The 26,865-nt window shown below is 37.6% G+C and overlaps 1 protein-coding gene across 4 annotated transcripts in view; it reads right to left on the minus strand.

The window, feature by feature from the left end:
* Positions 1-26,865, minus strand: part of LOC133331029 (sushi, von Willebrand factor type A, EGF and pentraxin domain-containing protein 1) — a 39,133-nt gene that overhangs the window by 845 nt on the left and 11,423 nt on the right. For 2 of the 4 annotated variants that reach the window (XM_061539430.1, XM_061539429.1), the window contains exons 2-10: positions 22,939-23,020; positions 10,039-11,469; positions 9,596-9,798; positions 8,036-9,526; positions 2,649-7,967; positions 2,372-2,584; positions 2,009-2,297; positions 1,772-1,864; positions 84-1,471 (exon numbers count right to left, since the gene is read on the minus strand). In XM_061539430.1, the coding sequence (XP_061395414.1) occupies positions 84-1,471; positions 1,772-1,864; positions 2,009-2,297; positions 2,372-2,584; positions 2,649-7,967; positions 8,036-9,526; positions 9,596-9,798; positions 10,039-11,469; positions 22,939-23,020 (10,509 nt within the window). The remainder of the gene's footprint in view (positions 1-83; positions 1,472-1,771; positions 1,865-2,008; positions 2,298-2,371; positions 2,585-2,648; positions 7,968-8,035; positions 9,527-9,595; positions 9,799-10,038; positions 11,470-22,938; positions 23,021-26,865) is intronic. The other 2 variants (XM_061539432.1, XM_061539431.1) reach the window with 1 other exon arrangement.

The raw sequence follows: 26,865 nt of genomic DNA on the forward strand, positions 1-26,865 counted from the left end.
TTAAAATTAAAAAAACAACAAATATATATTTAAAAAAAGAAAACAAAATCTACAAAAAATTGACCATCTACTCGTCAACTCACCATCCTTCATATATGTTTCATTATAGAAATTTGGCATTTCCCAACCATCCTCCTCATCATCGTAATAATGGGCATATGTACTGTGATGTGATGGTGCTATCGACTCAGCATATGGTGTATGAGCACCATAATAGAAGTTCACCTGAGAACCGGTTTGATCGATGGCCGGCGATAACATCTTCTTGGGGTCACGTCGCTTTGTCGAACGTACACAAATCATCCAAATCAATAGAACTATGACTATAATAAAGATCACAGCACCGGCAATACCGCCAGCAATATAGGCAAACTCCGAACGTTCAGCACAATGGGGTCCAGTGAAGGAGCCAACACAGCGACACGATGGTGTACCCTTGAGATCCTTAACGCAGTTGCCTTGATTTTCACAGAAACCATCACACACATCAGTACACTCCATACCGGTACCATTGAAACCGGGTTTACATTCACACTTGAAGTCTGAGGTTTCAGGAACCAAGATACAATAAGCATTGGGATCACAATGGGGACGTCCTTCAGCCACTTGTTCACAGGGATTGGTACATTCAGATTTTGAGGTAGCTCCGGTAATCTTTGTGCTGTGATTGGGTGGACACTGTATGCAGGATGTTTGTTGTGTCTCAGGTTGATAGTAACCCTTGCGGCATTCTTCACACATGTTAATGGTTGTGTTGAGATAAGTACCGGGAGAGCATACGGGCAGGGTACATTCTTCAACGGATTTGGCACCAACTTTAGGTGTGGTGCGACCCAATGGACAAGCAGCACACGAAGGCTGGACACCTTGGGCACGGAATGTACCACGTGGGCAGGGTTCACAACGACCATCGACACCCAATTGTTGGCCGGAAGAGCATTCATCGCGACATTCCTTGCGTGAGGTGGCCTCAGCAGAGCGTGTTGTTTGACCCAAACCGCACAATTCACAGCTGAATGAACCCTCATTGGGTTGGAAGAAGCCATGGCCGCAAGATCTGCACAAACCAGTTTCGGAATCAAAGTATTTGCCAGCAGGACAACGTTCCTTACAACTGGCTGCAGAACGGGCTCCAGGGCCAGCAGTAACACCAGGACGTCCAGCAATGATAGGGCATTTGCTGCATTGCAATTGACCAGCTTCAGATTGATAGGTACCACGTTCACAGGGGACACAAGTATTGTTGCGGGTATCATAGAAGGTACCAATGGCACAGGGTACACAGTCGGGAATCATTACCACTTGACCCACAGGGCAAGCATATTCAGAGCCCAATTCCAAAGAGGCTGGATCGGGTACGGTATTGGGTAATATGTCTTGTACGGCAAATTGATCATCTTCCAAAATAAGTTTTTCCAATAGGGCCTTGACAGTGGAACGTTCGCCAGTAGAGGTATGAACTACCGGATCACTAGATGGGGGTAAAGAGAGAATAAAAATTAGCACCTCATACAAAAATAGTTGTCATAACTTAAGCAAAGCATTTGGTTGTTAGGCACTCTAAAGAATTAAGAATTTTATTTTCGAATTTGGTTTTTGTTAATGACATGGACACATGGATAACCACAACCACCCTTCCAAAACCACAACCACAATGTCTGAGAATGTCACAAAAATGTCAAGGGTTTTTTTTTGCAGAATTTCTAAAAAGCAGCAGCGTAAAGAACTTGGTAAAGCGTTTTATTTATTTTTTGGCAAAACAAAAACATACTTCACTGCCGGGAAAGAAATTTCCAGCGTGTATGTGTCACCGCCAGTTTGTTGGCGTCCTTGACGTGCTCTGGGATCTGGATCTTCTTCATCGCTATAATGTTGAATGACACATATATTGAAATAAACACATACATGCTTACACAAAAATAAAAAAATACAAAACATAACCAAGGCACACACATATTTGTACACAAGAATCTCCTATACGATGGTACCTTAAATCTATTCTACTTACTTGAGTACTGGTATTTCAGCTTCCAAGACATAAACACCACCGTCCTTAGCCTGACGGCGCACACGATTGCTTTGAGTGCCGCGGTAGTGATCACATTTAACATCGATTTGGATATCCTTACATTCGCGTGAACCCTCAACCGAGTAAGAGCAGAAGTTCCAATCACGATTAAGAGAATTGACAGAGCTGGTGACCTTTTGACGTAACACACCTTGACCGGCCTTGTTGCACAAAACATCCGAGGGGAAGAGCATTTTAATGCGGAATACACGTTGGGCCAACTTGGAAGCTATTAAAAGAAAAAAAAACCAATACAATTTTATAAAGATCGGATATATTGGCATAGAACAATCAAACACTTACGTGAACAAGCAGGATATACCAAAGGCATGGAAGGATCTGGTGTTGGACGCCAGAAACCTTCAGCACCGCAAGTATAGAATTCAGGTACTTCCTCAGAGAACCTCAAACCAGGATTGCAAGAAATTTCACAAACCTTGAATTGACCTCCAGTACCCCAATCCTTGCAGACTTGGACACCACCAACAGGATCAGCCAAGGGAGGACAGAAGTCAGCTAAAAAACAAACATCAATTAAAATATATTCTCCCCCACTTTCCTCTTCCAAAAAAATACTCACTCAACAACGAAACCTTGAAACTACAGGTGGCTGTATTACCAGCAGCATCCGAGGCAATATAGGTAATATCATATGAGCCCCATAGCAATGTGGTACCAGGACGATGTCCATTACGTTCCACAATCTTGGTAACACCAATATTATCGCTAAAGTGAGGTTCATCCCATGTCACCACAGCCGAACCATTCTTGGCAATAACCCACAAATCTCCAGGGCAATGTTCCACAACTGGTGGTTCCTTATCGACTTCCAATTGTTGGCAATTTGGTCCAGTGTAACCATTTGGACATCTACGTTGTCCACACATCGAAGGCACATTACGTTCAACACCACCCACAGTGATCTCATAACCAGACCAATTCAAAATCAAACCATTATAGAGAACAGGTTCCGAACGGCAATCACGTACTTGTTTCTGGATTTCCGATGTGGTATCTAAAGCTCTGGCCCATACTTGAACCTTTGTCATGGTACCTTGGAAGCCAGTCTCCGAGTATGACAAGGCGTATTTAGAATCATCAGGTTGTGGACGGCCCAACACAGACCACAAGTATGGTGGCAAGGTACGTCCTTGGGCATATTCAATCTTGCTGGCAATCAAACCTTCGGTAATCAATTGCAATTGACCAGACATACCATCCCAAACAATGGCAACATGATGCCATTGGCCATCATTGACGGAGGTATATTCCCCGAATGACAGGAAAACATCTTGATAGTCGGCGAACAGGGAAACTTGTACACCACTTGAGTGGGCTTGCAACATCAAACGTCTATTGCTGGCCATATTCAATGATTCCACACTGTATAGGGTGAAGAAGATTCCAGTATCATCCTTTTGGGCGAATTGAACCCACATGGCAATTGTCAAGCTGGTAGCTTCACCAGTATAGAATGGCACCACCTGGGCAGCTGTGGACCTGGTGGCATCGCTGAAGTAGAGATCGTAATCAACTTGGATGGTCTTACGGCAATCATCACCGGTCATATTGAAGGGACATTGACAATAGAAACCATTGGTCAAATCAATGCAAGTGGCACCAGGAGGACAGGAGTTATCCTTGCAGTCAACGATATCTTCTTCGCAGTTCTTGCCAGTAAAACCTTGAGGGCAGACACAAGTGTAGCCCTCACCGACATCAATACATGTTGCACCATTCTGGCAGAGATGAGCCTCGCAGGCATCGAATTCGTATTGACAACCAATACCCGAGTAATCCATTGGGCAGGTACAGTTCAATCCAGAACCGAAATCTTGACATTTACCGCCATGCATACAAGGATTGCCGATACAACGTTCGGGAGCAGTTTCACAATTCTTGCCATCTGTACCCGAGGGGCACACACAGAAGTAGTCTTGGAACAAATCAATACATGTGGCATCATTCTGGCATGGTGATTGGGTATCACAGGTGGTGATTTGATGTTCGCAGTGCAAACCACTCCAACCCTTTTCACATTCACAGTCGAAACCTCCAACACGATCGGTACATTTGCCATCATTCAAGCAGGGGTTGCTTTCACAGTCATCGATATCAGTTTCACACAATTCACCAGTGAAGCCATCGCGGCAGGCACACTTGAATTTATTGTCCAAATCCAAGCAACGTTCTGTGCCGACAGGATTGCAAGGATCACTGAGGCACTCATCGATTTCAGCTTCACAATTTAGACCCACAAAACCTGGGCGACATTTACAAATGAAGCCATCCAATTGGTCAACACAGGTGGCACCATTCTGGCATGGATTGGATTCACAGTCATCAATGGTATGTTGACAATTCTTGCCGGTGTATCCTGGTTCACAGTTACAGCTGTAGCCATTCACCAAATCAATGCAGACACCATCATTGGCGCATGGACGATCTTCACAGTCATCAATATTCACATCACAAGCTGGACCAGTCCATCCGGGATGGCAGACACACTCATGGTCGAAGAGGCGATCAACGCAAGTACCGTGTTTACAGGGTTCCGAAAGGCAGAGATCGATCTTTTCTTCACAACGCTTACCGGTGAAACCTGGTGGGCAGGAGCACTGGAAGTCGTTGACCAAATCGGTACAGTTAGCACCCAACAGGCAAGGATTTTCAGCACAATCATTGATGTTAGCTTCACAATGGAATCCTTCCCATCCGGGTAGACATTCGCACTTGTAACGTCCCTGTTGCAGGGCTCTGCAGCTGGCTCCGTTCGAGCAAGGATTGCCATTGGCGGTACAAGGATCGATGGTGACATCACAGTTTTCTCCAGTATAACCACTGCGGCAGAGACAGGTGAAGTTCTTGTAACCAGGTTCGTTCTTGCACATAGCACGAGTGGGGCAGGTGTCTTCACGACAGTCGCTGGCCTCTTCTTGACAATTGATGCCCGAATAACCAGGAGGACATTCACAGCGATAACCTTGAGGTTGATCTACACAGGAGCCACCATTGTAACAGGGTTGGGAGGCACACTCGTCGATATCGATTTCACAACGTTTACCAGAGAATCCGGCGGGACAGAAACATTGAATACCATGGCCCATGGGTACGCAAAGGCCACCATGTTGACAGGCACCTTCACCACACACAACGGGTTTACATTCCTCACGGCCCTTGGCTCCAGGAGCATCAGTACGCATATTTGTGGGACATTCATTGCAGGTTTGGGCTCCAATAGCGCTTTGGTAGAAGTTCATTGGACATGGAGAGCATGGGGCCAATCCAGTGGTAGAGTATGTACCAGGTGGACACTTCTGACGACACAAACTCTTGGTCGAGGCAGCTGGTTGGAAGGTGAATGTGTTCTGAGGACAAGCCTGGCAATCCTTGAAACCTCCAGTTGGTGGATCACTGGTGAAGGAGTTACGTGGACATTCCAAACATGGCACCAAACCAGTTGGTGAGTAGGTACCATAACCGCACACTGGGATACAATCATTCAACGACTTGGAACCTTCTTCCTTAGTGTAGGTGCCAGCAGGGCAACGCATGCAAGTACCTTGACGATCACGATTCTGATAGTAACCACGTGGGCAATTGGTACAGACATTTTGTCCGGTGGCCACATAAGTACCAGCTGGACAGTGCAAACAACGTGGCACATCACTGGTATCCATATTCAAAACTTCACCAACACTGCAAGTGAAACCACGAGAAATGTTGCTGTTCAAGGCACGGAGTGGAGGACATTGGTTTCCGATATTGGAGATATTCAGCAGAGAATCAATAACAGCACTGGCATAGGGTACACTCAAATCGAAGATCAAATTCATGGTGGAACCGCAAAGCTCATACAATTGAGGTTGTCTGATGGCTGGCAAAATTGACAAAATGAAGTCCATTTTTACAACATTCTCTTCCTTCAAACTTGGTATCGATTTCAAGAAGGTAACATTCATATTGACATTGACGGCGGAACAACGCTGGGATAGCAACTGATTAAGGCCAGCATAGTTTTGGGCCAAAGCGTCTTGGTATTTGCTCAAGCAGGATTGGGCGACAGCACCATTGGCACGATAGGTAATGGTGGCGGTAACTTGGTAATCAGCTTGTTCGGTGTTCTCTGAAACACAATCGGGTACAACGGATGTGGGTTTCCACAGTCTTGAGGTTTCACAGGAGAAGCTCTTAATGGGTTCGCCATCAGTGAAACGGAATCCTGGTTTACAGGTGGCAATACATTCAATACCACGATCTCCAGGCAAACAGTTGATGGCTCCATTGGCTGGTGGTTGCAATTCCCAATCTACACAAGGTGAAGCTTGCACTGAAACCTGGTAGTTACAATAGGCCTTGTTGCCATATTTATCGGTGGCAGTGACAGTGACATTTTCAAATCCTCTAATTGGAATAACGGCACTTTCAGGGCTGAATGATAGACGTACTTCTCCAGATTCATCAGAGGTCTTGATGCGATTGCGGGTATCGTTGAAGTTAACATTGTAACGTTCTTGACGTTCGGCCAATTCAATAACATAACTTTGAGGACATTGTAGCAGTGGTGGAGTAACATCTGGAACGGTGATATTGATTTCACAAATGGCCACATTACCATCATAATCGAAGGCAACATATTTCACAACAGTATCACGGAAGATGAACGAGGGGGTCTTGAAGTTCTGGGGTTTCACTTCCAAACGGGCAATGGAACCCGAGTTGTCCACAGCTGTGGGTTCGGTAAAGTTAACCGGTAAGATGGCACCAAATTCATCACGTTTCACAATGATAGGTTGTTGAGGACAATTTTGGAAAATGGGTGGTTCATTGTCCACACATGGGGAGTAGCCGTAATCATAACCTAGCAATGGTTCCTTTTTGGGTTCTTCACAACCCATCAATTCGAATTTCAAACAGGCATTATCCATATAGCTGACAATACCCAAGATTACGAAACGGGCTTGGACATATTTTGGCAAGGTGATCATGGCCAATTCACCATAGTTACCAGGGTCTCTCATGGTCAAATTGAAGTTGGGGAAATAGACTACGTAATTTTCGTTTTCGGCTTGTTTGTAGAAGAATCGGATTTCAGTAGGACGTCCCACAATGTCATTGGTAACAACACCCTTAACAAGGATGGCCTTGACGCGATAGATTTGACCCAAATCGACACTGACATAGGTGAAGGCTTCCTGTTTACCACACCAACCGGTGGCGGAATTCAAACGGATATTCTTGGCTTCATAGTTAGGTCTTTCCGAGGTGGCATTAATGGCAGAATCAGGAATCTTGCCAGAGGTAAGACCCAATGGCTTGATAACCTTACATTCAGGTTCACGAATACAGGTAATGGGACGAGGATTGATGAGGATATAACCAGGGCGATTGCAGCCGAAGTATACTTCGGAACCTTGTTCATAACTCTTGGCAATTTGACGACCATCACTTGGACGTCCTGGATCATCACAAACTGGACCTTCACAACGCAAATCACCAAAGTCCCAAATACCATCAGCTTGACAACGGACCACATTATCGTGATGAGAAGTTTGACCGGCCAATTTGAAGGTGTTTTGACAACCAAAGAAGAAATTGCTTTGATAACGGGTATCGACATATTGGCCATATTCAGCTCCGGGGGTAGGCATGGGTTCGTAACAATCAACACGAGGGCAGGATGGTTGAGAACCGGACAACCAGTAATCGGGTAGACCAGGTTTGGGATCGTACACACATTGACGGAAGCCAGAGGAGGCGGTTGAGCGCAACTGACGTCCTGGAGCATTGCAAGTAATGGAAACATTCTCACGGAATGGTACCAAAACAGATTCGGGATCAGGTCTCAAAACTGAAAGGCCTTCCATTTTGTCATCGGGCAAGGAAACACATTTGGCATCTGTCAAATTATAAGAAGGTTAGTTAGGGTTAAATATATATTTTATGTTTTTATTTTGGTCTACTTACAATTACATTCTGGAACGGTACCATTCCATTGACCACTTGACAAACACAGTAGCGAAGAGCTACCAGACATAATATAACCAAAGTTACATTGGAAGTGGACAATATCACCAAAGTGATGGGTGTCTTTGTCGGTCAGCAATTTTCCATTTTCAGGTTCTTCCAAGGTTGGGCACATCAAAGGAACACAGGTCTTGTTGCGTTGATAGGTGTCACCATCACGTTCTCCGGTTTCAGTTTTCTCCACATAATAGCCAGCGGTACCATTGGCGGTATACAATTGGTAGCCAGTGTTACAAGAGCAAGAATAGCTTCCAGGTGAGTTGACACACTTCTGATCACAACCTCCATTATTCTTGGCACATTCATTGATGTCAACACAATCCAAGCGTGTGCAACCCATGGCCTCAAAACGAATACATGGAGCACCAACATAATCTTGAATGCGGAAACGAACATAGCGGGCCTCAATGGGCATTGGCAAATTTAAAATGGATAGAGTGGGTTCCAAGATTCTGAATTCTACAGCGGTACCATCAGGGTTGGTGTAATCCTTGAAGACATCGGTAAGGTCATCGGTGTATTGCAATCTAACGGCCGAGGTAAAGGCAATGTTGCCATCAAAGCGTTGTACAGACATGGTACGGAAACCTCTCAAAATGGTGGGAGCCTTCAAGTCAATCAAAATCCAGTTGGCTCCGGGTTCAGCAGAGGCACCACACCAACCACCAGATGTCAGGCGGACCATACCCTTAGAGAAACCTTCTTCACTGGCCGAAGTGGTAATACTTTCATCTGGAATACCACCATTGCTGAGACCCAAATCACCAACAGGGCGACATTCAGAGGTGGCTGTAAAACCAGCACGACATTGACAATGGAAGGAGCCAGCGGTATTTACACATTCCGTTGTGGCCAAATCACACTGTGTGGAAGTACATTCGTTAATATCTTCACAGGTGGGAGGATTTTCGAAGATCTGGTCACTGTTGCAGCGAATAATGTTGCTACCAATCAACTTATAACCCTTGAAGCATTGAACACGAGCATCATCCGAATAGTAATAAGCACGATCAGAATCCACGACGAAGCCATTTTCAATTTTGGGGAATTCATAACAACGTTTGCGTGAGCAGCGTGGTACTTCACCACTCCAGGTGCCATTGGACATACAGGTGAGTACGGGGTGTCCAGTGCGTTCATAACCAGGTTCACATTCATATTGGACAATGGTGCCATAGCTGCGGCCACCACCATTCAATAGGGTAATATTGGCATGAGGCACCTCAGGCAGAGGGGCACATTGCGAAGCCATACAAGTGGGTTTACGTTCCCAACGGCCGTCGGGTAAGCAGGATATTTTCTCAATGGGTAGACCGGAACTGAAAGTGAAACCGGCATAACATTGATACATGGCCACTCCACGATAAGTGACATTCGATGAGCCAATGGAGAAACCGTTATCGATTTGGGGTACTGGACCGCAATAGACCTCTGTGAATGAAAAGAGATTAATTAATTAAATCGGTTTCACAACGAATGGAGGTTATTTAAGTATCTTACCTTGACATTTGGGAATATAGGATACACTCCAGTTACCACCCTTCAAACATTCAGTTACAATTTTACTTTTACCGGTGGCAAATTCCTGGCCAATGGGACAGGTGAAGGTTACAACAGTTCCAAAGGCAGTATCACGGCTGGAAGCCAAGGCACCAATGCCAGGTTGCAATTCAGGACAATCAGCAGAGAATGTGGCGGACCATCTGTAAGGGAAGAAGGTAAAAGAAGGGTTAGTTTCAATGTTATATTTATCTAGAAGTTTTAACAGGTTATCTAGGCCCTTGGATAAGTTATCCAATTATTAGATAATTTATCTAAAATGGTAAAACGTTATCTAGACTGATTAATAATTTATTTTTTCCTTTTTTTTAAATTATAGATAAATTTTGTGATTAGATAAATTATCTATGGCCATTGAAAAAAAAAATTGTTTCCCAACTTACCCAGCAGCATTATGCAAAGCATCCGAAGTGAATTTAATCAACATTTCTCCTGAAGAAGCAGTCAAAGTCAATTTGGGCACAGCGGTACCGGTGAAACCATCTCCCGAATGCAAACGCAATCCCGATGTTGAAGATCCATCGTAGACCTGAACATTATCACTCTTGTGGACCATGAATTTAACGAATTTCAAAGACAACGGTGAACCCATACTGTTGCGAATGGTGAAATAACATTCCTGATTTTTGGGATAATCAGCCAAACCAAAGGCAGGCGATGTGACAGTACCATTACGGGCGGTAATGGTGGCCTTGCAACCTTGAATATAACGTAAACTGAAACCCTTGCCAGAATCTCCCAAACTCGATTTGAAATACAAATACAAAGCATTTCCGGTGGAGATAATGACCTTTTCATTATTGGCTGTCTTGCCGGTCAACTTGGCAATGGGACGGCTCATGGGAGATTCACCATCACGTATTAGCATATAATCGCGTCCATCAACAATATCTAAATCATCAACTTCAATGGAAATAATGCGTCCAGGTTGGGCCTTAATGATGTACAGGCACTCCAAACCACCGGGGTATTGTTTGGGATAGTTGGGACTGGTAAGGGTTTGGCGCTGCAAAGTTGCCTTCAAGGTGCCACCGCATACTTTAGATTCCGTTTTCCATGTGGCACGGAAACCTTTACGTTCCACACTACCATCCGAGGTGAATTTGACAATCATGAAATTCGAGGCCGACACCAAGGGTTGGGTGGTCAAATCATGTTTACCGCTCAAAGTGGCCAGAGATACAGATTTCTCCTCAGTACGGCCACCAACCAAAACTTGTACAGTATCGAAGGTCTTTTCAGTTTCGAAGTCTTGGAATTGCAAAATAATGTTGCTACCCAAAGGACCCTCCAAAGTCCATTTGCATTTCGATAAGGCACCATATTTATGAGGATAATTAGGAGATTCAATAACATCACCACCAGATTGCATGTGATAATGACATTGAGCTGGGCAATCCAATTCATCGGAACCGTCACCACAATCATCGGAACCATCACATTTGAAACTTTGATTGACACATTTACCATTGGCACAGTGAATGGAATTCAAGGGGCAGGCAGAGGCACGACACATAAAGGGCAATAGACTTTCACAAGTACCCAAATTCCAGGATTGAATGACAGAGGTGAATGTGGCGGCAACACATTCTCCCGACTGGGGATTAGGTTGATGCAATGACCAGAAACCAGAATATTGGGAAATTAAAGCTCCCGATGCTGATTCTAGGGTATTGGTACGCAACTCATCCAAGGAGGCTAAACCGAGCCAGTACTTATCCGATGCCCGATGATTGGGATCATTGAGGCGGGCTATCGATAGGGTGTTGTTATTTTCAGCATAATTATCGATGGCAACTAATTCAGCACCATATCTGAAAAGAGAAAGGAAACAAAGAAATATAATTAATTGATGAAGAGGTTAAAAGTTTGTTATTGAGGGTGGGTGGAGGTATTGGAGGACAATATTATTTCTTAGCTATAAAAAATAAATGAATACTACTTTCTATTTTAGTTTTAATATTTCTTTTATGACCCATGAAACAAGGCCAGTTTTACCGGTCATAACGAATTTTTTATAGCCTATAGAGGATCAGCACACACTTTCAAACCGAAGATACTGTAATTTGTAATTGAAGCTTCCTGGTGAGTAAAAAATATCTACATAGGCCCATGTTCCGACCTATAAGGCGTGGATTAATAAAAGAATATTTTTCGGAGGCCTATATAAGGCGTGGATTTTTTTTAAAAATTTATTTTGCAAGGCCTATATAAGACATGGATTTAAAAAAGGATATTTTTCAAAGGCCTATATAAGGAGAGGATTTTTAAATAAAATTTTTTCTAGAACAGACATTTTTTCATAAGGAACAGATGTTCCTAATGTAATAATTATTAACGTCTTCTTCTATAATAATATTTTTTATGACTCGTCAACTTTGCACACCTCGCTGTAGGGTATCTGCTTAAGAAGGAGAAATCTTTATAACCCACATAAACAGAGAATCTTAGAAAGGGAGAGTGCCTTTTGTTGTTGCAGAACATTCACATATTTTTATTTATTTTTTTTCTTTTCAGAAAAAACATATTTTCATATGTTCATAATTGTTGGCCCAAATATGAAAGACGACGGGTTAACAATGGAATACTCGAACAGATAGAAATACACACACATACACAGCCACACTAACTGCTTATAAAGTACATTCATACAGCTATAAGAAAACATTAACTCTGACATATGGATGTATGTATGAATGAATGTACGGCATGTTCACAAGTAAGTATATTTTAGTGCTGCTCTCTGGCCACACACACACGTACGTGGAATATAAACTTTCATTTCCAATATATGAGGCAAGAATTACCAGCAACCACAACAACAAACAAAAAACGTGATGCCACATTCAATGGCATTCACACATACACACACACAGATGGCCAACCAGCCATTCACACAACAATGACGACGGCCACACCACAATGACTGAAATTTTTCCTATGGACACTTCCAAGGTAATCATCATCAGAAGCAGCAGCAGTACGAGAAAACAATTGCCTGCCTGACCAAGCCAGCCATGCCTTAAAGACCCGAATTGTATTAACCATGAACGACAATGTAGATGACAACAATAAAGACATTCGGGCCAACAACAACCACACTACCAAAGAAAAGTTGTTGCTGCCGTTTAAATGCTTTAAACGAAAGGAAAATTTTAACAGCAATTCTGAGGCATTTTTTGTTTTGTTTGGTTTTCTTCGTTTAATAAAATATTCATTTTATTGTGCGATGATGAGGATTTACTTGCTCATACATATCTAAGTAGTCATAATATTAAGGTTTGTCACTTTTTTCCTTCAGAGAGTATGGAGAAATGTACGTGTGTGTGTGTGAGTGCTACACTGACTGTCTATCATAAGAATGTTTTGCTAAATAAAAAAAAAATAAAAAAACGAGCCATAAAATTCCATATTTTATGATGTTACATTATTTATGGCGCCTTATTTCAATTTAATTGTTTTTAGAAGTCAATTAAACTTGTTGAATTTATTAGCGAAGGGAAAAGAGAGAACGGCAAAATTTGTGTCAGTTGTCGTTGTTGTTGATTCATGGTCTAGACACTTATTATAGACAGTATTTAAAAGGAAAATACAATAAAGTATTCTTTCAAATTTGAATGATGTGTATTGAATGATTTCTTTGTAATTTAATTAAAGTAAGTACTGCTTATTTAGCAGGAGAAAGGGAATTGGGTGTTGGGGAGAGAAGAATGAAATAAAAAAATAAGGACCTTTTTAATGTGAGCTGAATTTTAAACAGTAGTAATATTGATGTTTTTAAAAAAGTTAATGATCTGGAAAATTGACTTTTCTTAAAAAACCTAAAACAATAGGTAAATAATAAAAGTAATTATTAATTCGAAGTATTGGACATTTCCCATAATTATATGCGTTTATATTTATTCATCACAGAAGTGAACATAAATATAATTTGACCTTAAAAAGAAAATTCAAAATTTATGAGGTATTATGATTGGTATTTTGATTGGTCTTTTAATTAGTACATAAATTAATGAAAAGAAACCCGATGTTTTATCTTTTATTGAAGCATTAGAGGTTTTGAAATCCTGTTGATCATTTTTTGGCCTGGTATCATTTTATAAAGACTAATTGTGTGTGTCGACGAAAGACTTAACAAATTTTTACTGGAGGAATCTCACTCAAATATCTTACTTACAAGTATTTTTGGAATATAACAAATCTGGAAAAAGTATCTAACGTCAGAGTTTTTTATGTCTAGGTCAGAACATGGGCCTACTTTAAAAAATCTGCTATGAGTTTTTATTATTCTCCTAGAAACCTAAATGAGAGGCTGGAACATTCAATACCTCTTTAACGACAGGATCAACCCGAATTCTTTGGATAATGCACCTAGGATAATTTTGGACATTTATATGGGGACTATGTCAAAGGTTTACTTTAAAAAATATTTTTATACCAGGGATATAAAAAAATGGAATGATAATATTGCCAATTCAGTTAAGAGAGTTTTATAAGGGAGCAAACGTCTTTTTTTGCTCGCTTATAAACCTATAGAGTATTTTAAAGACCCTAACCTCATTTTGAACTGAATTTGCTATATTATTATAAGGTTTTCTTAAAGTATAAAAAACCTTCTGGTATAAAATATTTTAAAAATAATCCTTTGACATACCCCGCTAAAGATAGTTCTGCCTCATTTTACGTATTTCATTATCCTAGGCATATTTTCAAAAAATCGAGGAGGTTTTTATTAAGTCACAACATTGACCTCTATGAACAATTTTTACAGAGATCAATTTTATTTGCTCAAACCCCGATATGCCTAATTATAAAAACATCGATACAAAAATAAAATGAAAATGGTGCGGAACCTTTATATAAAGGCTATGTCAAAGGCTATACAAATTACAGGCAATCCGAGTGAAAAACGTGCCCAAAATCCCCACAATACCCTGAAACGTTGGTCAATGAGAATCCAAAATATCAAATTACAGCCAATTCGGTTGAAAAACGTGTCCAAAATCCCCGCAATGTCGAATAATAAGGTGTACGGTTATATGGGGCCTGTCAATATTAATAATTTTTGGTATGGAGATGTGCTACAAAATCTGCACCCAAAATAGTAAATTACAGCCGTTGAAAAACGAGTCTAAAACCACCAAAATACCGAATATTGGGGGGTAACTTTAAATGGGGACTATACCAAAACGTGGACCGATATATCCCATTTGCAATACCAAAAATCCTAGGAGTGCTAGCAATGTCTGGCCAGGTTTCATAGCTCTATCTTAAAGATTGCGATCTCTATAGTGATTTCGACAGATAGACGTAAATCGATGCGTAAATCGACATAGAATTTTATTCTGATCAAGAATATATATATATATATATATATATATAATTTATGAGAAGGTCGTACGGTGCAAAATTAAAATTGGTAGTAATATTGCGGGTTACGGAATGACAAATTTAATATAGATTTTAACTTATTGGGATTTTTTTGCTATACGACAAATATTTTGTCTAAGTTTAAACCGTAAGTCGTACCTGGGTACGTATTAGTGCTGACATAACGTATACGCTAACATTAGTGAAATTAAATATTATTGAAAAAATTTAATTTGATTGAAAATTTAACAATATTTGTCCTAAAAATCGATCTACCCTAATGCCATGATATTGATATTTGTTGTCATGGATAACATTTCTGCAAACTTCGTAAATAGTACCTGGGTACGTATTAGTGCTGACATAACGTATACGCTAACATTACTGAAATTAAATATTATTGAAAAAATTGAATTTGATTGAAAATGTAACAATATTTGTCCTCAAAATCGATCTACCCTAATGCCATGATATTGATATTTGTTGTCATGGATAACATTTCTGCAAACTTCGTAAATCGTACCTTGGTTCGTATTAGCGCTGACATAACGTATACGTTCTCTTTACTGAAATTAAATATTATTGAAAAATTTAGATTTTTATCGAACATTTAACAACATTATTCATGAGAATCGTCCCACCCCAATGTCTAGTTATTGATATTTATTGTCATTGATAACATTTTTACTTCCTGTTTCTCCAACATTCTTTTCGAGAGTCACTACCTAAATGTCCATTGTGGCTCTCACCCTAATATCCAGCTTGTTTCATTTTTCTTCTTCTTGATTTGTCGTACTTGTTACCCTTCTAGATAACATCATGTTTTGTTTGTTTGTACTCGCAAAGTCAGTTGTAAATTACAACGACACTAACTGGAAGTGAAACATAAATAAAACAGAACATGTTCCTGTCTGTTTACAGGTTTTGAGCCTTGAGAAATATAAAAAGGCTGATGACATCGAAATGTTGTTAAAGGTCAACAACAATAACAACTAAAAAAAATTATAAAGTTCTCTGGAATAAATGTTAAAGTCATGTAAAGGATTTTTTTTAACTGCATCATAAAGAGTACCTAAAATATTCAAAATAGGGTACCAATTTAACATAGTACATCTTAGGATATATTTTAGATTTTTTATTGTTTAATTAATTTAATTTTTATTGTGTAAAGTAATTTTGATTATACTCAATGGAGAACCCTGTTTGAAAATCGGCTTAACAATTTAAAAAAAAATTAGGGTTATTTTAAAAAGTGGCTATTATATAGTCATGTTTTAAATCAACACTTCTTGTAATAAATAGTCATGTACAGTCAAAATCGCTTATAATGAGATTGGTCGATGTCAAATAAGAGCCAGATCTTTGCTCGGGACTTTCGATACAGTCGTTATATCCAATAGGTAGCTATAAACGGTATGGTTATAAATAATTCCGACTGTAATAAAGTTATGAACATTAAGAAAATGGATAAAGTATAGCCAATTCAAAAACTGAAGTAAATTAGAATTAAAAAATCTGAAAAACAATTGATCGACAATTAAAGCATACATAGCAAATGTAGGACCAATAGACTTATTTTAGAAATATTTTAAATTAGGTTAATCAATATTTTCTAGAATGATATTGAGCTGAAATGGAATACTTATATTTGTTTCAAAGTCTTATCATTTGTTTTTTTTTTTTAAACTCCCTTTTTATTGTTGCTAAATTTTTCCCAGTCATAAGTATTAGATAACCACCATATCAATACCATTATTATAATCTCGAACTAAAGCCCTTATATAAATGTTGGGGAGTGTACGCACACAAATTGTATAACAATAGGGGAAAAAAATCTTCATCTTCGATATTCAATATTAATGAAACATTTGTAATCGAATACAATGGCCATAATCTATATGACATACATACAAAACAAGAAAACAAACAAAATAAATAAAATATAAATTTATAAGATGATATTGTATATAACTATGTTGAGTGTGTGTGAGTAATCGAAATATGAATGTACTGACATTGAGAGGGGGATGGACTGCTTGGCCATTGTGAGTAATCAAGTGGCAGTTTTGAATCTTCTTCTTATTTCTTTATAGAGCTTATTTTCCTTTTCGTATTTCGCATCAGACTGTCTGTAAGTCTTTTTGAATGGTTAAATGTGAATATTGGAGTGTGTGTGTGATGGCATGGCATTATGATGATGATGACGATGATGTTGATGATTGTCCGACGATTGTTTGTGTGTAATTTTATTAAGAAGAAGAACATCATCACCAACATCCTCATGACCTTTATACTTAAATTACTCTCACTATCGCTCTCACACACATTAACAGCATTTGCTCTTTATATTTTACAAGTGGCTCTTTGGGGTTTTTTGTTGGTTGGTTTTATTCATTGGCATAATTTTTGTTGGGTTGGGGTTTTGTTAAGTACTCTCACTCACTCTCTCATTAATTTGTATGAGTTGTGTTGAGTCTTATGAAAAAAAACAACAAATTAACATTGGTAAGTCATTGTGGTTAGAATCTCTGGTATGTTAATTTTTTTCATGTTATTTAGGTTAACAACAGGTTCAAAAAAAAATGTTTTCAATTTTTTTCATCATTTTCTTTCATTCATTATTTGTTTTGAAAGCATTTAGTTGTTGGTGGTTGGTCGGCTGACTGGCTGGTGGTTGACCAAAAATCAAAACACTTTCTTTTATTGTAGAATTGTTATTCATGTAAAAAAGAAGATGCCTCAAGAGAGAGAAAGAGAGAAAAACGAGGGGTGGGGGAAAATACAAACATAAAACCTAAATGGAAAGTTGTTGTTGGTTCGCATTATTCTACCCCATGTTAACACTTAATTTAAATAACACATTCCAGTAATGTGATGATGATATGCCGCGTTTTAAAACTCATATGACGATGTTGAGTTAGAGATACCACCTTTTCAATGATGATAGAATATTGGAGAAAGAATTTATGAAAATGAAAAAAATGGGTTATGTTATCTATCGCTTATATTTTCCTATTATCAACAGGTGATTAATATTTTTTTATTAGCTATTCGCATTTCTTGGGTATTGTTTTATTCGGTATATGATTAACTTAAAAGATAAAACAGTGTTAGATTTTATTTTGATTTTTTCAAAGAGAATGTATTGTTTTTCTTGCTATTAGCATAAAAGGTCTTATAGTGTGTTGCCTGGAGAAAGTTTTCGGGAAAACTTCTTTATTCTTTTTTTCAAATCTATTTTCTAAAATCATTAATTAGAAAAAAAGTGAAAAGTAATGGGAACATTATGCATCCGATTTTTTCATTGAATATTTAATTAGGAAAATCTTGGTATCATATTCTGCCTATATTTGGCTTCTGCATCAGATTTTCGATGACCATGTTATAGATTTCTTAAAAAAAGTTTTTGGTGCACCCTACAAAAATATTTAAAAACAAGTAAAAGTGGCCATCATGAGGATGACATTAAAAATATCTAAAATTAATGGGGGCTCCTGGGAGAAAACTTATGTTATGATAGAAATAGAATACCGAACGAAATACATGAGAAAAAGATAATTGAAATTCTCAAAATATCAAAATTGGAGGGTACCGTTACATGGGGGCTAACCTGAAATTTAGGTCAATATTAAAACATTTTGGTACGAAGATGTGTTACACAATGAGAACCTAAAATAACAAATTACAGCCAATTCGGTTGGAAAACGTGTCCAAAATCCTCAAAACACCTAATATGGGGGGTACCGTTATATGGAAGCTACCCCGAAACCTAGGTCAATATTAATAATTTTTGGTACGAAGATGTGTTACATAATGAGAACCCAAAATACTAAATTACAGCCAATTCTGTTGGAAAACGTGTCAAAAACCCCCAAAATACCGAATATTGGGAGGTATCGTTATATGGGGGCTACACTGAAATTTAGGTCAATATTAATAATTTTTGGTACAAAGTTGTGTTCCACAATGAGAACCCAAAATAACAAATTACAACCAATTCGGTTGGAAAACATGTCCGAAATCCCCAAAAAATCGAAATTGGGGGGGTACCGTTATATGGGGTCTACCCTAAAACTTGCGCTAATGTTAATAATTTTTGGTAGGCATATATGTTATACTATGAGAACCCAAAATACAAAATTACACCAAATTCGGTTGGAAAATGTGTCCAATATTCCGAATATTGGGGGTTACCGATAAATGGGGGCACAAAAACGTGGACCAATTTATCCCATTTGCAATGCCAAATATCTTATGAGTGCTAGCAATGTCTGTGCAAAATTTCAGAGCACTACCTTAATTATTGCGATCTCTATAGTGATTTTAACAGAAAAACAGTCGGACATGCGTAAATCGACATAGAATTTTATTCTGATCAATATTTCGAAGTGTTGCAAACAGAATGACAAATTTAATATACACTCCATCTTTTGGTGGAGGATATAAAAAATCAATGCCTATTATTATAGGTCCCTAAAAAATTAAAAAGACGCGTCTATTGTTTTTTTCTCTGGTCGAACCTTGACATTCTATTATCCAAACTCAAATAGAAATGACATGAGAGCGCCACCTAGAGGAAAATTGCAAGACTAAATACTCAAGGACAGCAACCATTGCACAAAATTCAGGGAGGGATAGTTTCTAGACAACGATAGATGGCACCCCATCACTTGGCAAATGCTACTGCAGACCAATCGTCTATTTAGCTGAAATAAAAACTAAGTTAACGAAACTAACAGAGGGACTACTTCGAGTAAGATGGCAATGCTTTTTCAATACTAAAACATCTTAGAAATATTACAAATTTATGTGGAAAATTTCGAAGTTCCTTATTAACATTTTTGTAAATATATTCTTCAGGATGCATATTTTGAAAATATAAAAATATGACTGCTTCATCCGAATTTGGTATTTTCCTCAGGGCTAAGCGGTTTTAACATATTTTTATTTGACTAAATTTTAAACACACTTCTATATTTCGTAACGAAGTAACAAAATCCACCACCTTTAAGAATAGTATGTCAAAATAATTCCCTAGAAATTGTTGAGCGTAAACAAACCCCACTTTCTCCAAAACGAAATGAGTCACAGTTTTGATTTTGGGGTTTTACTAGGAAATCAAATCGAACAAATCAAAACTGAAATCAATGTTTCATTGTATTACAATGAGTCATGGTCAAAATAATCATATACATAAAATTTGCAATTTAAAATAAGACCAGTTTTTGCACCAACACACATCCACACACACATATATAATAATAATGCATAAACCATAAAATATTAATGCAAAAACTTTAAAACCGCAAGGTTAAAAATAAAATTCAACGATTAGCTATACCACTGATTGACAAAAAAAAAACCAAGACGTTGAAGCTGTTATTAAGATTTTATGTTAATTTATGAATTTTTTAAATTATCTTCCTCCCGCTTTGTTCCCCTCTATGTTGTCATCAAGGTAGATTTATCACCTTAACACAAAACTGACAAACTGACAATTGTTTAACAATTGTGTAAACATTACAACAAAAATTAAGAGACCAATAGAAAAAACAAATTCCAAAAAGAAAATAACTTTCGTTAAATCAACAAAAAACATCGCCAACAACAACACCAGCAACTGTCAACTGTGTGAAAGCCTAAACGTAAATAAATGCGTGAGTACACACAACTATATCTCATTAGCATGCAGTAACAAATGGTGGTGGTAATGATTACCCCGAAAAAAAATCCAACTCACAAACACACACACACATACAAACTCTTATACGTATATACTACGGTTCATTGTACCCAACAATTTATGCAAAATACGAAAAGACTAATTGGTAAAAAAGTATATATTTTACCATGATTTAAAAGCTCCACGTCAATTAGTGACAATTTTTTTGGAATCTGTTATCATAGAGATTGGTTACCAGGGGAACTTTTTTGTTAACAAGATAGCAGAGGAGAGGCGGACAATTGAGTGCACAATTTTGTATGTAATATTTAAAGAAGAAAATGTTGCCTATTAATAAATGAATTGTTTTTTAACATAAACGGAGGATTGTAGTAACTTGAACTCGTCCGGGTAGAATTTTACCAAAAACACGTCGATAAATAAAAATTAAAAAAAAAAGTTGGAAAGGCCTGTTGACAGATTTTTTTCGCCGTCATAAACGGCTACATTATAAGCGATTCAGATTGTATATAATTAGCCATTTTTAAAATGGGCAAAATGGGAAACTCATTGATATAATAACAAATTTTCAAATCTTCTGATACGAAATTATTTTTTAGTAAGAATTGAAAAATCAAGGTTTGTTATCTTCTTTCTCTAGAAGATAAGCTCCACACCCATATTTTAGGATTATATTTGAAATTAAGATTTTAATTTCACAAAAAAGAACAAGAAAAACGTGAGCGGGAGCCAGGCGAAATGTACAGGAGTCAGAACGAAGTACGAAAATTTTACCAACGAGTAAAACACCGAAACGAAGGTGTGAAGGAAACCTGGTGACAGATACATACAGCGTGTTGAGGATCTGGAAGGAGAATTTTGCAAAGCTTCTGGTATCAAGTAGTAACCAATAAGAGATGACGGTATATATTGTATACCACCTAGCCAAGATGAGGTCAGAATAGCATTTAATCGGCTGAAGAATATTAAAGCAGCAGGTGTCTATGTATTGCCAGGCGAAATATTCAAGAAGGGTGGTCAGACGCTGATCAGGAGCATGCACTAACTGATTAGTACAATTTGGCTAGAGGAAGGGGCATTCCCAATGATTGGAACCTCAGCATCCGGTATCCCATGCACAAAAAATGAGGTAAGACGTTATGTTAAAACAATAAGTCTCCTTCACATCGCATATAAAGTGCTGTCTGAACGACTGAAGCCAATGGTCAATGACAATATTGGAACATACCAATGCGGCTTGAGACCTGACAAATGCACCATATACCAGATTTTCACACTGCGCCAAATCCTGGAAAAGACCCACGAAAAACGCATCGACATATTCGACTTATTCGTCGACAATGAAGCCACATTCGACAGCCAAATCCGCTCAGAGGTGCTTAAAGCCATATTCGCGTTTGGCATTCCCTCACAATTAATACGGCTATGCAGGATAACTTTAACTGGTACAAGGTCAGCAGTTAAAGTCGGAAATGACCTCTCGGTACCCTTTAATACCGAACGAGGACTCAGACAAGGTGACAGTTTGTTGTGTGAGCTTTTTAACATCCTGCTGGAAAAGGTCATCCGATATGTACATGTGAACAGAAATGGCACTCTATAAACCAAATTGCATATGTTACTCGCCTACGACGACGGCATCGACATAATGAAACGAACATTGCGAGCGGTAACAGCCACCGTTGAACAAATAGTGAAGGAGTCTGCCAATGTGGGACTGACAGTAAATCGCGAGAAGACCAAGCTTATGGTATCAACGTCCCAAACGTCCAGTAGAGGAACTTGAAAACTATATGAGTTGGCTGTAATTTGATATTTTAGGTAATTATTGGTTAGAAAAGCTTCCTGTAATCCATTTTTGGTATAACCCCCACATATAGCCGTAACCTCCATATTTTCGATTTTTTAAGAAATTTCCGATTTTAGATATATTAAAGATTTTTTACAACTTTTCTAAACGAATTGACTGTAGTTTGATATTTTGGGTTATTAATCGGTAGAAAATTGAACTGAAATATGATATTTGGGATTCCAATTGGATAAAAAGTAATGTTATCCAAAATTATCAATATCGGATTATCTTTTAGGTATAACGCCAGTCTAAGGGTACCCACCAATTTTTGGTACTTTGAAGTTTTTGGTTTAGAATTTCCACTTCTCCTGATTGTCTTTTAGGGAAATTATTTTTAGAGAAAAATAGAAATTTGAATTGATTGCATATTCAACTTACCTTCTGCAGAGTTCGGCACTTTTCTCCCACGAATGTTTGATATTGAAATATTTGTAACAATATAGACCACGTAATTCCCAACCTGGAATAAAAAAATATAAAAAAATAAATTAGTAAAAAATATATAAAATTAGAATATAATAAAAATAAGAAAATGAGATGCTTCTTCAAATTATAACATTACGGTTGAATAAAAAATAGTGAATTAAAATAGATTGGAGAAAAAAAAATAAATCCATAATTTTTATATGAACTATATGACTCTACTTAACATGCATCGGAATGTCCGATTTGGGCCCCTTGGTATTGTATGATTTGTTGTCATTTTAAAGGTAACTTAATAATGCCTCTCTCATAGAAGTCCTGCTCGCTATTTGCAAAAAAACTCTAACAGTCGATTTTCAAATCCTCCCTAGATACCAATTTTTTATCATTAAGAAATTTTACAATGCAAAAAAAGATGATAATCACTTGGTGCCAAGGTGACGGATCGTTGGTGTATGGCGGATGCATTAAAACTTCCCAAACAAGCTCCCGAAGTTTCTGGCAAGTCACTGTCGATGTGTGTGGCCTAGCATTATCCTGGACATCTCTTGCTGGCGAGATCTGGCCGTTTCTGGCCAATTGCTATCTTCAAACGGTCCAGTTGTTGACAGTAAAGATCAAAATTTAGCGTTTGGCCATATGGAAGCAACTCATAATAAATAATCCCCTTCCAGTCCCACCGAATGCATAGCAGAACCTTCCTGGCCGTTTGGCCACCGTTTGAGATGCTGAGGGTTATCGTATGTTATTTTAGTGTCGTTGTTTTTCTTTTTTCTGTTAATTGGTTTGACACCCAAACATCGAGCTTATTTTTGAATCCAGCTTTTTGTAAATTGTTTTTATTGTCGATTTTCAGCTCCTGGGCCTTTTTACGACTGCAAACATGCCTGTCAACTTCGATAATTTTACTGATTTTATCGACATTTTCAACGACTGGCCTAATGGATTTCTTTTTCCCCAACCTAATATAAAATTTATTCCTGTTGTATTTTTTCCCACTTTAATTTTCGGGACTCTGTTTTCTTACATTTTTGTGAAGTTTTTCAATATTTGTTTTTTTTTTCTAAATTATTTTTTAATGATTTCCCTTCATGTGTCTTACATTTTCAGTATTTTCAAATATTAAATTGTTCTGACCCTTTTTCAAATATTTTCAAATTAAATTTTTGATTTTTAATCTCTTGAACATAATATCGTGTAATAAAATCACAACAAAATATCAAAAAAAAAAGAAGCTTGTCTTGATTGACCATTGGATTACATTTATGGTGGGGACTGGTGGACTTTCCTTTGCTAGTTTTCAATGAAAAGAAAATGAAACCGAAAAATACGCATGCGCAGACAGACAGAAAACTAAACAAAAAACAACAATCATACAATGTATATGACCAATACACAACAACACATACAAACACAACCAAACAAACAAATATACCTACCTATATAAATATATATTTATTTGTTTTGCTTGTCCAATAAATATGTCTACAACGATTAGTTAAAGAATTTCACCTAAACACTTTCTCAAAAGAAAAAACTAAAACCAACAACAATAAAAACAACGACACTAAATATAACTGCAACAAAATTAGTTGGATTGGTAGTTGGAAACAAACAACAACAAAAAAAACATACAAACGACAAAACCCCGTCCAAAACGTCCACCACTCGTAAATATTACCACAAACGCATAATGATGGTGACGACGATGATGGTCGAAATGCTACGCATAGCTAAACATAGGCGCAACGTAATGTAATGCCACATAACGGTCGGTCGGTCGGTCGATCGATCGGCATTGTCGGTAAAAACCTATCAATAGCATGGTCACTACTCTCCCAATGCACACAACAACATTGATTACAACAACAACAAAAACAAAACCGATTGAAAGGCAATCAAAAAAGAAATAGAAAAAAACCCCGAAACTTTCTATTCCTACATGAATTAGAAGGTATTTCCGATCTAAGATTTTCTACTTAGTTTTCTACAAAAAAAAAAGAAAAACAATTGAAAAGAATGAAAATTAATATTAACAACAAATTTCTTTCTTTTGTACTTTTATGAACCATAATTAGGCGGTTATGACCATTGTCATAATTAGCTGACTTTTGGGACATTTTTTTTTTTGTTATTTGGTTTCAAATTGAATTTTGTGGCAAGTTGAGAGAATAATAAAGGGAGGTAGGGTGGAGTGTGGTAGGTATGAATGAATCGGAGGTTTTATTGATTTGTAATGAAAGCTGTCAATCTAGACTTTAAATATGACAATTCATTGGAATCTTGCCCAGTGTTTTATTATTATTATTTGTGTGACTCGTTGTTGTATGGGAGTAATTGTGTGTGTGTGTGTGTGCGTTTGTTTGTGTGCCGGTACATTCGTCTGTGGTTAATGAAACTTTCCTTGGCTACGGTCTGTTGGCTAAATCACTAAACTTGAATTTTATTTTTGCTATGACCAACAACAAGTCGGATTTCTTAATAAAAATAAATGTCATTTGAACAAAAAACAACAAACAAACAAATCGACAAATCCAATAATAACAACAACATCACAACAACGCAATGAAAGTAAGATTTGTTGCAATTTCCAAAGTTTAAAAGCCGGCCTGTCCTAATAAATATGGTAGCCTGGTAATGACTTGGCTGGCTTAACTTCTTAACATTTAAATGAAATTATTGTTTTACTAGGCAGTTAGTTATTTTATAAACTAAAGGTATAAGCAGAGATATGATGGTTTATTGAAATCACAATGAATGTCAGTGGCTGGTAAAAAATGCATAACAATTAATTTTAAATGGGATTTTGCCACAGCCATGATATTCAATATTTCACCATGTCATTGAAAATGAATCATTTAAAACAAAATTTATAGGTTTAAGATTCCTCCAAAATCCTTTACAATACCCATATAGTAATTGGCGTTATCTCCAAACATTTTCATAAAATAAATGTCAAAATATTTTTTTTTAAGTGTTGACAAAATAAAAAATAATAATTAATTTGAGGATATGAACAAGAATATGAAAATTGAAATAAATTTAAAAGAATTATTTTACTTTGTTATTTTGTCATTTAAATATTTTAAATTGATTTGAGGTATTTTACTTTCTTTTGTGAGTCACTGTCACCAAAAATTTGCTGGCAATTATCATTATCGTAATTGAGAACCCTTCACCACACTATGGTACAGGGTATTATGTCCGTCTGTTGTTGTTAAATTATAAACAATGTACAAGTCGCATTTGTAATCCGAATTGAATGAAATTTTGTACAGCTCATTTATTTGGCGGCCCAAGGACGAACTCTATTGAAATTGGCGAAAATCGATTCAGTTCTCATGTATATTTTCTTTCGATTTTATGTGTTTGTGCACTAAAAGATCCTATATTTCTTTTGATTTCCACGAAATTTTGCATAGCATACTGAATTCAGTCTAGAATGATGTTTGCTAAGTTTTGTGAACACTTACAGCTCACTAATTTGGCCCAAGAACGAACCCTATTGAAATTGGCCCATATATATTTTCGATCGATTTTATATAAATTGTGCACTAGAGCGCCTATATTTCTTTTGAATTGCACGAAATTTAGCATGGTGTACTGAAATGAGTCTAGAATGATCTTTGTTAAGTTTCGTAGAAATCGTTTCAGATATAGATGTAGCTCCCATATATATTTTCGTCCGATTTTATGTAAACTTTTGTAAATGTTGATAAAATCGAGGGAATGATCGAAGTTGACCGACATGTTAGCAGTCGTTACATCGCCCTGGAGCTAAAAATTGACCATAAAACTGTTTTAAACCATAAAAACAAAGCTGGACTCAAAAAGCAGCTCGATGATAACTCTGTGCGAAAACGGTAGTGGTCAAAGAGCGAT

Source organism: Musca vetustissima, unplaced genomic scaffold, assembly GCF_032173495.1.
Source record: "Musca vetustissima isolate MV318-11 ecotype Yass unplaced genomic scaffold, APGP_CSIRO_Mvet_v1 utg12485, whole genome shotgun sequence".
Classification (NCBI taxonomy): Eukaryota; Metazoa; Arthropoda; class Insecta; order Diptera; family Muscidae; genus Musca; species Musca vetustissima.